General features: G+C 36.5%; 1 protein-coding gene across 5 annotated transcripts in view; it reads left to right on the forward strand.

The window, feature by feature from the left end:
- Nucleotides 1-12111, forward strand: part of LOC139938218 (uncharacterized) — a 99285-nt gene extending 87174 nt beyond the window's left edge. For 3 of the 5 annotated variants that reach the window (XM_071933620.1, XM_071933624.1, XM_071933623.1), the window contains exons 15-22: nucleotides 229-513; nucleotides 1635-1691; nucleotides 2461-2562; nucleotides 3192-3288; nucleotides 5369-5422; nucleotides 6477-6678; nucleotides 7084-7235; nucleotides 7957-12111. In XM_071933620.1, the coding sequence (XP_071789721.1) occupies nucleotides 229-513; nucleotides 1635-1691; nucleotides 2461-2562; nucleotides 3192-3288; nucleotides 5369-5422; nucleotides 6477-6678; nucleotides 7084-7235; nucleotides 7957-8083 (1076 nt within the window). In that variant the 3' untranslated portion in view covers nucleotides 8084-12111. The remainder of the gene's footprint in view (nucleotides 1-228; nucleotides 514-1634; nucleotides 1692-2460; nucleotides 2563-3191; nucleotides 3289-5368; nucleotides 5423-6476; nucleotides 6679-7083; nucleotides 7236-7956) is intronic. The other 2 variants (XM_071933621.1, XM_071933622.1) reach the window with 2 other exon arrangements.
- Nucleotides 12112-14996: the final 2885 nt, after the last annotated feature.

Below are 14996 nucleotides of genomic sequence, written 5' to 3' on the forward strand. Positions count from 1 at the left end.
CAGACAAATACATACACTTGCCCAATTTCATGGGTCTTTTTCACTGTAAGCGTATATTGCCAACTTTGAACAAGGGCCCAACAAGATATGGCTGAGATTGTAGGTAGGGACAGTGTGAAAGTGGTAACCAAGGGGTAAAAAACTCAGGGGCCTCAACCCCAGGGCTGTATTCCCTGGGGATAAGAGATACAGTGTGAACAGGGCTCATCTGTACCCTATCTCCAACAGAGGAACAAGACAAGAAGATCGCCATACAGCAGAAGGCCATCCAAGATGACATTGTAAATGAACGATCTGAAGCCAAGGCCCAACGTCTCAAGGCTTTCGACAAGTACCCACCGCTCAAGCCCAAGGACTCCACAACGGTGGCTCTCAACAATAACACACAGTTCAGCAATAAGAACACAACAGTCGAGGACACAGATGGCAAGACGAAAACAAAGATGACCACGTCGGTTACTGAGGGTCCTGGATCCAAGTCAGTCACGACGACGATGCAAAGCAAAACAGAAGGTTCATAGATTTATTTTCATACTTTAATATCACAATATGGAAAGGTTTGCAGTAACACCATGTAATGACTATCTCTAAATGAGTTGGGGTGGTTCTGAAAAGAACAGTTGGTTTCTGGAGTTGACACCAACAGTTCTTTTCAGAACCACCCCAACTCATTTAGAGATAGTCATTACATGGTGTTACCGCAAACCTTTCCATATGGTATTTCCACCATTCAAAATTTCAAATCCTACTTAAATATCACAAAACCGACTTCTATGTGCTAAGTAGCTCCAGAATGAAAATTTGATCAATTTTGTTCCCCCTCCTTATTTTATTTTATTTATTTTTGTTTTCCCCTTTTAACTTTAGATTGCCTGCTTAGGTTTCTTCCCTCATTTAGCATTGTGGTTTTGCCTGAATCTGGTCTAGTCATCCTCCCAACCACCCTGTTTTCATTCTGAGAAACTTTATAGTTGTAGTTACTCTATAAAAAATGTGCTCATGGGATTGGCTTTGTCAACATCCAGGGCCCAATTTCATAGAGCTGCTAAGCACAAAAATGTGCTTAGCATGAAATTTTGGCCTTGTTAAAAACAGGAATACCAACAAAATGTTCACATGATTTTCAGGATTATAAGCAAGCAACAGCTGGATACCAGTAACAAGCAAAACGCAACAAATGGAAATTCGGTTTCTAGTCCTGTTTTTATCAAGGAAGAAATTTCATGCTAAGCAAATTTTTGTGCTTAGCAGCTCTATGAAATTGGGCCCTGATTGGCAATGCCTGCTGACTTTGTGTAGAGATATTTTTTTACTCTTTTGTACCAATGCAAAACCTTCCCCGAATCATGTGACACAGTGATAGACTCTAGTCTGAGGACATCAAATTTAAGTGGTGAATTGTGACTAAGCAAGTCTTTGTACCAGACTTTGTTAACTCGCAAATGGCATTCAATACAGAATATTAAGGGAAATATATCTAAATTTTGATCTTGAAAGTACTTGCTAAGATTTTGTTCACTCATTTTGGAATCTCAATTACTTTTCCCTAACCCTGCCTAAGTTATTCTGCATGCTTAGACATTGTTTTCAGTGTGTTTTGTGTGTATTTTTTTTTGTCAATTTGTTTTCTGTAGATAAGGATTCAAAGTCAGAACATTTCAGACAAGAAAGTAGATCAGTCAAGACCAGTGGTGAGTGTGTAAAAATAAGACAAGAAATGTAATTAATTTAACTTTTCCAAAAAAAGAAATATACCGTTACAGAAAAAATGCATTAAAGACACTCGACACCTTTAGTAATTGTCAAAGACCAGTCGTCTCAAATTTTAACTCAATTGGTCGTCGAAGTTGCAAGAGAATAATGGAAGAAAAAACACCCTTTTTGCACAAGTTTGTGCTTTTAGGTGCCTACTTTGAGACCTCAGCTAAGGTCTTGAAATCAATTCAAATATTAAAGTGAGAAATTACTTCTTTCTCAAAAACTACGTTTCTTCAGAGGGAGCCGTTTCTCACAATGTTTTATACTATCAACAGCTCTCCATTGCTCGTCACCAAGTAAGTTTTTATGCTAACAATTGTTTTTGAGTACTTACCATTAGTATCTAGTGCATTTAAAGAAAGTGGCTAAAATGAAACATCCATTTCATCTGGCATCTCACAACTGTTATCTCCATGTAATTCAGTTTTTAAACAGTGGACTTTATTTATTGGAGCATGCACAAACCAGTAAGGCTGCTGACTGCCCTTGGCAGATTAACTGCTCATCCATTAAACTTAATGACACAAGACATTAATTGTTAACATACCCACTCTCTGAAAAGGATATACACTGTCTGTTAACGTGGCAAAACTCAAATATCCTTAAAATGAGCTTTCCGTAATGCAAAATATTTTAAATTGGTGAACTTATCAATTTATCTTGAAAATATAAGTTCAAGTACTTTAATTTTGTGTTCTACAGAAACTGGAACAAGTAGCAGTTTCTCAGCTAAGAGCTCCAGTGTCAGTTCAAGCATGTCATCGTCGAGCAGCAGCACACCAACTGGTACACCAGCAAAGAAGAGTAAGCTTGCCAAATAATTTGGTATTAATTTCAAAGCCTTTAACTATTTTGTGCATTTTTAATTTTAAAGAAATGTACTTTATGACCTGTTTATGGGTAAGAACTTTTTTTTTGCGAAGCTCTTGAAAATTGATTGATGAATATTGATTATGAATAATGATTAAAATCGAATTATTCAATAAATAAACCCCATAATGAATATTGCTTACTTATCTATTTTCAAAACTCACAACTCAAAACTCACTGTACAAGCCTAGGCTTCCTGTCTGCGACCTCCCCATACTGTTCTATACAGTTCTATAATTAGTTTTCCCTTACATTGTACATGTACAAATGGTATGGAAATAAACCTGAAACCTGAAAATTGTTTCAGTCAGTGAAATTAACTGCATAAGTTCAAGACACTCCTGAAAGCTCACCTGTTTCAGGAGGTGTATCATCAATAACGTTTCTCCTGTTTGAGCCCATACATCAGCGCCTGAAGGGCAAACTTTTATAAATTTCTTTTGATTGGTTGATTGATTGATTGATTGATTGATTGATTGATTGACAAAAGTGAACTATCACTAAATTGACTGGTACTCTATGGTCTTGTAGCTGTGATTTTGTGACTTTTTTTCTGATTTCAGTGAGTAAGTTTGAGATGGAAATGGAAGAGAAACGCAAACAGAGAGAGATGAAGAGAACTGATGAGGAGAAGAATTGGAAAGAATACATGGCGAAAAAGTATGTTGCATGTTTTATAACCTCTTATCAGCACCATCTTGCTTTGTTATCACTCATTTTGTCTGTTCACAGATTTTACAGAATGATGGCAAATGCATTGGTATGGCAACCAGGGTTCAATATCGGTGAGCTGCTTCAAGCAGACAGAAATAACCTAAGACACCTAAATTATTCTTGCCAGAATTTGGTTACCAGCCAGAATATCATGTCATATGTACCACTTGTGACTGGTATCCAGCTGATTTAATGCTAAGCAGGAAATTTTGAATTAACATTTTCTGTTCAAGCAGCTCTACGAGCTTGGGCCCTGCCCTGAAATTTGTCTCTATACTCACGCTAGTGAGTCCTGCAATTGCACTCTGTGTTTTACAAATTTCATTTCCATTATTTTGTGTTTGGTTTTAGTGTGAAACAGGCTTTTAGAACCATTTCTCGCTTTCTGTATCTCACTTATGTTTGCTGTTCACTTGTACACACACTGTTGGAAACATTTTTCTGGTTTTCTTTCTTACAAATACAAATCCATCGATGGACTTAAAAGAAGTGCGTTATCTGAACTGCGTTTATTAACCCTTTGAATGTGTTCAACGGAAATGTCGTACCTCAATATTTTCATTCTTCAGCGAAGATCCAGAGTAGAAAATCCCCCAACCCCCAATAGAAAAGGCAAATAAGGGGCCTGGTTTTTGTTAGTGTCTTGCATGTTCTTTTACCCTTCAAATTTATGAGTGCACCTAGCTTCCCTCTTTTGTGGTGGTCCCTTTTTTGGCAGTGCGGTGTCCCCTTCAAAAACTCAACTCGCTTGTTGCAGTGGTTCCTTTTCACCAATTCTCTGTACCTATCCCCTTTCCCAGTTGTCAACATCTTTGTGGCAGCTACATGTGTGGAACATGGTTTAGGGGGTTCATTGAGTGGATAATCTAGAAATAATCTGGATACTTAAGGTGAAAAGAAAGAAGTATGCCTTGTGTGTACTATATAGAAAGGAGTCGGTTCCGGAATTCCGGTAAAAGAAGAGATCCTGCCGGAATTCAGATGGGGTCCCCTTGGGATCTTGGTTGCATTTTTTATAGGGTTTCCATTGCTGTCAGTGATATAACAAATCATTGCTTGCTAAAATGGCGCCCAATGAGTATTTCACATTCATGCAATGGATAGAGCTCCAGTTTTTCATCTTGCGCCATCAGCCCTCTATATTCTTTGCTTGTCTCTCGTATGCAATGCTTAGCTTAATTCATTATACTGTACTACATCCAGCATGCCTTTTGTAAATTGTGCTCTCAAAGCGGCCTTATTCTGTCTAACGAAGGAATACTCAAGTTTGAGTAACCATCAGGTTACTCACTACCACTGAGATGAGTGTGACTACTCGCTGAAGTGAAGTTCTTTAAGGCAAAGCACACTACTCGATTTATCGGTCGACAAACAGGTGTGAGACGCAGCATCATGTGATCTAGAGTAAATGCATGGAATTATTTTAATTTTTTTATTGAAACAAATTGGCATTTGCTCGGCAAAGACTTGTGATTCTAGGGATATGAGAAAATTCAGGAAAAAACGTCTTTTAAAATTTCTGTGCGCATGAAAAAATCGGCATGAAGAAAAAGAAGAAAGAAAAGCCAGGCGTATTTTGCCATCAACCCACTTTAAAACTTGGATGAAACATAGCTAGCTACCAGGAAGGCACAAATGCTTTGATTTGTATTCCTGCAAGCAATCTAAGCTAAAAATGTATTTTAAAAAAAAGTAACAGAGCAACCCACCAACTTTTAAAGATCCTGGCTAGCTAAGACAGTGGCCAACCCCTTTCTTAAAGCTTCCCGCACCCTCCAGAAACAACAAATAAATACCAAAGTTAAAGCTAGTTAAAAACAATTTTTACATGATTGACGAAAAAACATTTTCTAAAGGAAACGTTTTAAATTAGATTGAATCAGCTGATTTATGCAAACATTTTGAAAGTTATGAAAAAGCTGGAACTTCCAATGAGGGGCAAGTCATGGGGTGTGTCACTGCACTAAGGGTTGATGGCAAGAAACAAATGACTGTTGACAGCACTGTCTTTGTGGTTTACCAACAGTGAGAGAGACATATCCAAGTTAGAGATCTTCAGTGCGTCATCTCTTAAGCGCAGGTCCGTTTGCCTGTAATTGGTCAAAAGTTTGATAACGGTCCTGTTCACGCTTAGCACAAACGCGGGCGCGAAGCGAATTTGATATGGCTGTGATTTGTGATGTGAAACTTTGTATTTGTGATGTGTAACTTTTTACTCGAGCCGGACTTGAACCTGTGGCTTCCACAAAAGTATCAATGGGAAAGTTGTATGATGTTTTAATTTAAAAACTATTATTTATTTATTTAGTTTTCTCAGTTCAGAAGTGAGCTGTTCTGCTTCCTTGGCGGAAAGTAGGAAATTGGCAGGGACTACCTCTTTTGCTTGTTATTACAACATACCGAAGCTATTATTGTTTTACCAAGAAAAGGTCTGGTTCTAGTTTTGTGATTAATTAGTGAATTTTATTTAAGTTTTGAAAAATCTCCCTCTGTTTCTCTTCGTGTCAATGTGTTGTTGGGTTTGTTTTTCTGTTCATGAAACATGGTCTCAGACTTTGTTCATGTTTCTAACTGTTCACTACGCTTTGCGCTTCTGTTTGTGTCAAGTTTGAGCAGGATTTTCAAACTGTATGACAGTACTGTTTACAGCCATTTAAAATGAGAAAAACAATCAATTATTTTGTTCAAACATTGTCTACACATAAGTGGAAACATTTTCTACAAACATTTGAATTTATATTTGGGCACAACTTGTATACAAGATCCATCGGAGAGGCATAACATACATGTAGATTATCAGCTTTTGTCTCAGTCTGTTCATTCATCCATACATGTACTGCACTAAGGTGTTTGAGTTAGGGGAGGGGGCCAGAGGGGCTGAAGCTCCACCCCTTCTGACATCAGTACCTCTAGCCCCTCCCCTTTGTCCATTTATTGTACCTTCTTCCCATTCTTTCCACTCTTAACAACACACAGTTTCCCATCTTGACTTGCTGTTCAGTTCACTTTCACCCAGCATGCACACTCCATTATCTTCCTATTTGCATTGCACATTAGCATATTTAACTCCTCCCATTTGCTTGGTGGGGGGTCCATCCCTATTTGCATATTCATGAATATTCATACCGTCACAGAAAGCAAGATGACTATGACCGCAAGAAGAGAGAGATTGAAGCCGCCAAGAAGAAGAAAGACGCCCTGATGAATAAGTTTGGTGGCAAAGCTGATGAGAGTGGTGGCTTTGGGAAGGGGACCGGGATGTCAGCGGTACCCAATGCAAACACCATCAAGCAGAAACTGTTGGAATGGTGTCAGAGATGTGCACGTGGATACCCGGTAAGAAATACTTTGGAAAAAAAAAAAAAATTGAAAGTGGAATTCAGGTCAGAAAAATGAAAGCTCACTTTGAAGCATCCACCATCTTTTTGAAATGGAAGTGTCCTGTTTTCCTCCCTCGGGAAATATCAAACACTTTCGATATCTGGCTGCGGGTGCTCCGTGGTCATAACGGTTCGATGTGGCTGGCTGCCAAAGGTGCCCTTGCATGCCTGCTTCTCGAACATGTTGTACCCGCAATCTTCGCAATTCAGCTCTTAGCTGCGAGTAAGGATGATAAGCCTCCCAAGTTATCATTTTATTAATACCATCAAACAATTCACCTGTCTGATTAATCACTTTTAACACTGGCCAAAAAAAGCCTTCTTAAAATGCCTTTTGCTTATACATTTTTTCAACCTACAGGAAATTCAGATAACTAACTTCTCATCCAGCTGGGCGGATGGTATGGCATTCTGTGCAGTCGTCCACTATCACTTCCCAAATGCTTTCGACTTTGACACCCTGGAAAAGAAAAACAGACGGAAGAATTTTGATCTGGCCTTCGATACTGCTGAGTAAGTTCAGATTGATTTATCATGTGGGGTGTATGGTTGCTATAGGCCTGATAACAATGGTTATTCAGCTTTTCAGTAGTTTATATCTTTTGTTTTCCCGATGTTCCCTCTTTCCTCTGTTGATTTGTTTCTCTTTTCTTCTTTTCATGCGCTTTGAGCACCTTGTTAAGGTGGATACATGTACATGCGCAATATAAATTGTCCTTATTATTATTATTATTTATTATTATTATTAGGGGTCATTCAGAAAAGTCAATGTTTGTAAATTTAGGTTTTCCTTTTTGAAAATTGAGATTCAGTTTTTTGTTTTAAAAATACATATAATTTATATTAAAAAATATAAAGAAGCGGACAAAATACCCAACTTGCCAAGCTGTCAAGATTGTCATCATTCCTTAACTACAAAGTTGTTTGTTTAAGCCAGGAAAAGCCATTGAAAACAACTGATGTTGGAGACATTTGATCTAAAATACCTGATTCATTTGAGGCATCACTTTAATCTTCAGTGTATAGACTATATTTATATTTAAAAAATCAGAATTTGGCTTAGGTGTTTGGGTTGAAAAAATGCACTAAAAACTGTATGACCTTTCCAGGCGAGCTTGGGGTGTTTCACTATTGCAAGTAGTAATTCCTGAAGAGGCATTGATTTGATTTGCCCCCCCCCCCCCTCTTTATCATAGTTTGATATTTAATCTTTGTTTTGTTTATTTCTTTCCAGAAAATACGCTGACATCATGCCACTCCTAGAGACAGACGACATGATCATGATGAAGAATAAACCTGATTGGAAGTGCGTCTTCACCTATGTACAAAGTCTCTACCGTCATCTCAGCAAGATCAAGTAGTCGCCTCGCTGCCAGGAAAAAGTCTCAAATATAATGATAATTATGCAAGGTTTGAATAACAAAATAATAGTAAAACTATAGTATATATTTGACCTGCTCATTAGGAATGTACGAAGTACCAGACTTGTCATAGAACTTTACAATGATGTACATGTACTCACTAAAAGTTAAAGTAATTTGTTGGGATTGTGTTTGACTGAGAGCAAAAAACCAACAATATTGTTTTGGCTTTTGAATTGTACATTTTTAAGGAGCAGGTTATTAATGAAGATGAACCTTTTTGATGAGATGAAATAAGTCACAAAATCATACAATATGCTTTTTTAGCCACCCCATGTTTACTAGAACTCTGTAAGATCTGATGAGGGTTGCATGCTTGGACTTATAACAAGCGTGGTTGATTGTCCATTGACCAACTTTATAATCAAAACCAGGTGATTAAGTTTAAGGACTTAATGTGAGAGAAAGGCATACATTTATCATGGAGTTCAATTGACAGTTTTCTTCTTTAGTTCTTCTATTCTATTGGAATTGCTTACAACTTTGTGACTTGTTTCCATTTGTCAGGTCATTGATATAGCGAGTGTGTGTGTGTAGTGTACATGTGAGACTAGGGCCTCTTTTCATAGAGCTGTTAAACAGAAAATTATGGCTTCGAGTTTTACTAATCCTCTTTGGAGGCCGTCTGTAATTGTCACAAATGGCTTGTTTCAAACTACCTGTAATGGCCACAAAATAATGGCTGGAACAAAATTGCTGATAGTGGCCATACAAATGGCTCGTACTAAAACATTATAGTGGCCACAAATGGCTTGTGTAATGACTGCCTATAGTGGCCATACAATTGACTGGTACCAAAATGCATATAGTGACCACAAATGGCTTGCACCAAAATGTTTCTAGCGGCCAAATGGATTGTACCATAATGGCCACAAATGGCTTGTACCATAATGGCCACAAATGGCTTGTAAGAAAAGTATAGTGGCCACAAATGGCTTGTATCATAATGGCCACAAATGGCTTGTAAGAAAAGTATAGTGGCCACAAATGGCTTGTACCATAATGGCCACAAATGGCTTGTACCATAATGGCCACAAATGGCTTGTATAAAAAGTATAGTGGCCACAAATGGCTTGTACCATAATGGCCACTAATGGCTTGTAACATAATGGCCACAAATGGCTTGTAAGAAAAGTATAGTGGCCACAAATAGCTTGTAACAAAATGCCTATTATGGCCACCAATGGCTGGTACCAACATTCCTTTGTTGTCCACAAATGGCTTGTACTAAAATGGTTAGAGGCCAAAGAAGAGGTTGTTCATTAGGCCACTGTGTATGGTCGTGATTGTCTGTAAAGTGTGAAGCATGCAACCAGGCAGTACACAACACATGACCCTTCGTCTGAAACCCTGTCTCTTTCAAGCAATAATGTGTGTTTAACAGCTATATGAAGTTGCCCCTGTGTGTGACCCTCTTTCTTTGTAAATATATTTATATGGCAAACAGCTTGTGTTAATGTGTGAAGATGGCAGAACAAGTTTATAGAAAATAAAAAAAACAAAACCAAATAACAGGCTTTAAAATTCTAGCTTTAATAGTGTTACTCATTAACTTAATATTGAAGTTAAAACAAAAAGCAATAATTTTTCTAAAACTAAAATCATGTTTGAAAGCAATCTAGATTGGAATTGCACTACGAGATTTTATGCTTTATTCAAAAACTTTTAAAAATAGTTTGAGCAAAAAAGAACAAACAAAATTAATGTCCACCATGAATAACTTCATAATTGTGAATGGAATGCAAACTTTAAATCTCATTCTGTGAACTTATTATCATTGTCTTTGTTGCCAGTCATTAATGACTTCAATTAATTCACTCAAGCTTTCGGCGTTTGAAAATGCTGTACATTTCTTGCAAGATGTAGATTTTAGTCATGCGCTTTATATTGCACAGTTGGTTCTTAAAGAAGCGTAACCACCATGTCTGTAAATCTTCCAACACACTTTAAAATAGCGTTTTCTTGCCCAAGTTTCTGCTCCTAATTTCAGGGGGTTATGTTCTGATTTTCAAATAACGTCTGATAAGATTTAATACCTTATCTACAGGTGCAAAAGCTTATTGAAATTCCAAAGTGCTTCACAATTACCTTCCCTCCGGCTTACTTGATTTTTGTTGTCAATTGATCCTGTAGTGTATTTAAAGGAACACGTTGCCTTGGATCAGTCGTTTGAAACGTTTGTTATGAAATGCATATGGTTGGAAAGATATTTTAAAAGAAGAGATTAGAAAATAATGATCCACACAAGTATCACTCGAAGTTGGACGGGTTTCCGTTTCCGTTTTATGGAGTCAAAATGTTGACTTTACAAAATGGCTGACCGTGTTTCTTCGTGCAATTTCGAAGCGTGTTTGTTTGGATCATTATATTCTACTTTAAAACTATCTATCTAACCATTTGCATTCCATCACCAAAGACCAACTCGACTGATCCAAGGCAACAAGTTCCTTTAATGCCAGTCATTTAGACATCTTCTATGCACAATAAGACGCATGTTTTGTATTATTTTAATTACTTGAAAGAAGTACTGAATCATTACTTTGTAAGTACTACATAATAAGATTAATTGTACTCGGAATAGGTTGGCTCTAGCGGTGGCGCAAGATCCTTTAGGGAGGGGAGGCTAAAGGGGCAAGCTTAAATTTAAGGGTGGCGAGTGGTAGTTTTGTACTGCTGAAAAAGCATTGACTTGGATCTGACAAAAAATGACAGACTTGCACAAGCGTTATTCTTTAGCTTGGGTAATGGGAATAACATTATGGGTGCAACGATTTGGGGTTAAATTCCATCTTGGCCACGAGGGGAAAAAAGGAAGAGGAAATGCAGATGTTTGAATCCTGTTTCGAACTGGATCCTTGCATGTTGATGGTCTAGTCACTACCTAATTGCTAAGGTTTCCTTCAACTTTGTCATCTCTACACAGGTATCTTTAGATTATTAAGGTTACAGTGTTTATCAGTTTTCAGGTCCCCTTGTTTTTAAGCCAAGTAAGATCAATAATTAATCATATTTATAAAAAAAAACTAGATATTTGGAGATCGAACCTTTGAGCCAACCTATTTAGGATTGTAGCTTCACTGCCTAACGAAAATGTTTTCCCATTCTTTGTAAAAATTAACGAAGGAAAAGTGGTTTAGACTTATTTTTTAGGAACAGATTCAGGAAATACATTATTATTTTAAACTATCAGCATTTTACTGGACGGTCAATGCCAGAAGTTGTTAAATAGACAGGGTTAGACAACATTTTGTTTGCATATTTGATTATGTTTACAACCAAAGGCCAAATTTCATGAAGCTGTTAAGCTTAATTTGCTAAGCATAAACTATTTTGCCTACATGATATTGGTGAATAATATAATTTTTTCAACTTACCTCCTAAAATTTTGATCCTTGTTGAGACTTTTTTTTCAACAATGACTCTCGCGGTCGTACATTGGTTTAACACTTGTTTAAACATACTATAGGACAACTCTTCACGTGGTACACCAACAGCAAAAAATAACAAACACAAAAATGCAAGAACTTCAAGAAATAAATACTCTGATGTCTGTTGTGAAATGTACTTACTGCAAGGCCATGTACTTATCACCGTTACCTAACCGAGTTTAAAAGCTAAGTGCGTTTGAAGATTGTAAATAGATTTTGTGCTTAATTTATCATGCTCATTAATGTATGAACGAGTTTGGTCTTGTTTGATTTTCTATTGTTAATGTAATTTGGGTTTTTTTAAAATGTGGATTTATTTTTTATGTCTATCCTGATGTTTTGCATGTGTTGTAAATATTAATATTGATGAGATTATCATAATTTATTTATTGCAGCAATCTTTAAAGGAACACGTTGCCTTGGATCGGACGAGTTGGTCTATAAAAAGCGTTTGTTATGAAACGTATATGGTTAGAAAGATGTTTTAAAAGTAGAATATAATGATCCACACAAGTATCTCTCAAAATTGCACGGTTTTCTTTTTACGTCGCGAACTATCACAGTCGGCCATTTATGGGGGTCAAAATTTTGACCCCCATAAATGGCCGACCGTGTTATTGGACGAGGTAAAAAGAAAACCACGCAATTTCGAGGCATATTTGTGTAGATCATTGTATTCTACTTTTACATCATCTTTCTAACCATATGCATTTTATAATAAACGGTCAAAAACGCTTTTCAAAGACCAACTCGACCGATCCAAGGCAACGTGTTCCTTTAACGCCGTCTGTGTGTTGATGTGAAGCAGATTTAACACCTATACAGTATCTGGTCATGTCAGTTGGGTCTCTGGAAATTAATATGCAAAAAACTTCACCACAAAGTATCTAACGATAAATTTTTACTTGAGACTTTGATTTTAGTTTCAAACTGTTTTTTTTCCTTGTTCATTATTTTGTTGACAGAAACTGAACAGAAACTTCTCCCTAACTTTGTACATTAATTTACATACATTTTTTAATTGTTTTGGTTTTGTTGTTGGGGTATGGCTGACTTTTGTTCCAATTATAAAATTTCTATATTTTTGTTGCTGAAACTTTTTTCACAATTTCACAAGATTTATATGAATATGTGACAGGAGTTTAATGAAATTGTGGTGGGGTGAAAATTGACCAGATATTGTATGTATACTACTATAAGATTTAAAAGATAGAATGATATGAAAATTTCTGCATGCAGTAAATATATATTTCAGAAGAGATTGACAGATTATCTGTGTGTGTGCTTTCTAAAATATATGGCCAGGTTTTTGATAAAAAAAATTGCTGTAAAATGTAAAGATAACTTAAGAATTGAGACTATAATTATGCTTGGTATGTTTTTCTAACTAATATTTACATCTCTAGATTTAACCACTGTGAGTAACTGATCTATAGTACATGACTTTATATTTAGATTTATTATAAGTATACAAGGTTTCTATTAATAGTGTGTGAATAAGTAGATAATAATAATGCGTATTCGTGATTGTTTTGCATATTCATGAATATTTTAATTATCTGTGATATAATTTGTACATGATGCTTGCTTTGAAGCTTGCCAGTCAACTTTGATTTTGAAAGATTGTAATGACACTGATTGTCTTTAGCGTGTTGTGAATGGCTTAGGCTTAACTTAAGCTTGAGTAAAGCCCGGTTCATACTTCCTGCGAATGCGAATGCGATATGAATGTTGACGCCACAAATTCGCAACGAAAAATTCACAGCAGTTTAACTTTGCTCAACTCACTTGCTAAGATCGCTACGAAAGGAGGGTTGTGACGTCAAATTCACGTCATTCACGCATTCGCATTCGCACAAAGTATGAACCAGGCTTTAAGATTCAGGTTCCAGCTTAGGCTTCACTTAGGCTAAGTTTAATGTGTGCTTTTGGTACAGGGCTTTAGTCAGGTTGACAGATCTTAGCCTCAGTTCTGAGCCCAAGCTGAAGTCATGGTTCCAAAAAAAGACACTGAGACCCTTTTCAAAACAACGGCTTCAGCTCATTTGGCTTCAGGCTAGCGGTTGTTTTGACAGTTGCTCGTGCTGTATGATACACACTCAGGGACTTCAGAAGAGAGGATGGAGCCTGAAACTGAAACCAAAGCCAAAGTCGTAGTTTCGAAAAGGGCCTTAGTAAAACCGAACACATGCCGGAAGGACAACGATAGTCTGGTGCCCAATTAAAAAACTACTTTTCCAATGTTCTATGTCACAGTGTGCAGGACACCCAACCTTTAAAGGTGATCATGATGGTCTAAAACTATACCCTCAAGATCCTTTTTCATGGGTTGTTGAAAGTACGGGTTTACCATTTTATGGAAGAGTTTAATTGAAATGAACTTTGGATATCTGTAACAACTCTTACCAAATTCTACACTACCACTACAGCAACAAGTAAATAGGTTCAGTTTTATGATAATTTGATCTTCCAAAGAAAGATGGTGAAAATCTAAAAAATAATTAATTAATCAACTCTTGTTTGGTTACATTGCATAATCCTGTTTCAACAGTAGACCTTTAAACAAGCTACTGCTTTTAACCAATATTTACATTGCACACTTTTAAAGCACCTGTTTCAATCACTTATTCTCATGTAATTTTCTCATGATTTTGCTATAAAGCAGTAAATTACAAATCCTATCATGTTTTGGGTGTTTTTGATAGATCCAAATTTCTCAAACCGACACTTTGGTGTTTATTATTACGCTTTTCTAACACAGAAGGTCTCTATTTTGTTTGTCTTCTAGATGTATATTAAAAATATTAATGCAAATTATATATTATTGAACTGTTTTGTTATAATCTGAGATATAGTTTTCTTTAACATAGATGTACTATCATGCAGTTTAGTGCAATTTTAAGGTGGTAGCTTTGTCCTCAATCCATTTTTATGTACTTGTGGTTTTATGTCGTTCTTGTTCAGTGTAGTGCAATATGTTTTTTATTTGACGAACTTGCCATAAAAAAGAATGAATTAAACAATTGTGTAGCAATTAAATGACTGATGTTTCATTTTGTATTATTATAAAGGTTACTTTGATCTTTAGAGTGTGGTTTTTGTAGAGGTAGGACTGGGTATGCAATCTGGGCAAAATATTCTTATTTTCACCATCCTTTTGGGTAGAGGTTTCCATGTAAATTTATGCAAATTGATGCAAATCTCCCTGCGATTATACAACAGTTTGCTCATCCCTAGAGGCTACTCTGCAATGTTGATTGTGGATTAGGAAGTGACAAAATAAACTTTATAAATTAATGAACGAATACTCCTTTAATTTCAAGCAACCTGATCCAAGGGGAACTTTCGTGCCACTTTTTGAAATGAAATTCTCTCTGATTAAAACCACTGGAGTGCACCTTTAAGTCGGCCAATATTAAAACCAC

This window comes from Asterias amurensis, chromosome 6 (assembly GCF_032118995.1).
Source record: "Asterias amurensis chromosome 6, ASM3211899v1".
NCBI lineage: Eukaryota > Metazoa > Echinodermata > Asteroidea > Forcipulatida > Asteriidae > Asterias > Asterias amurensis.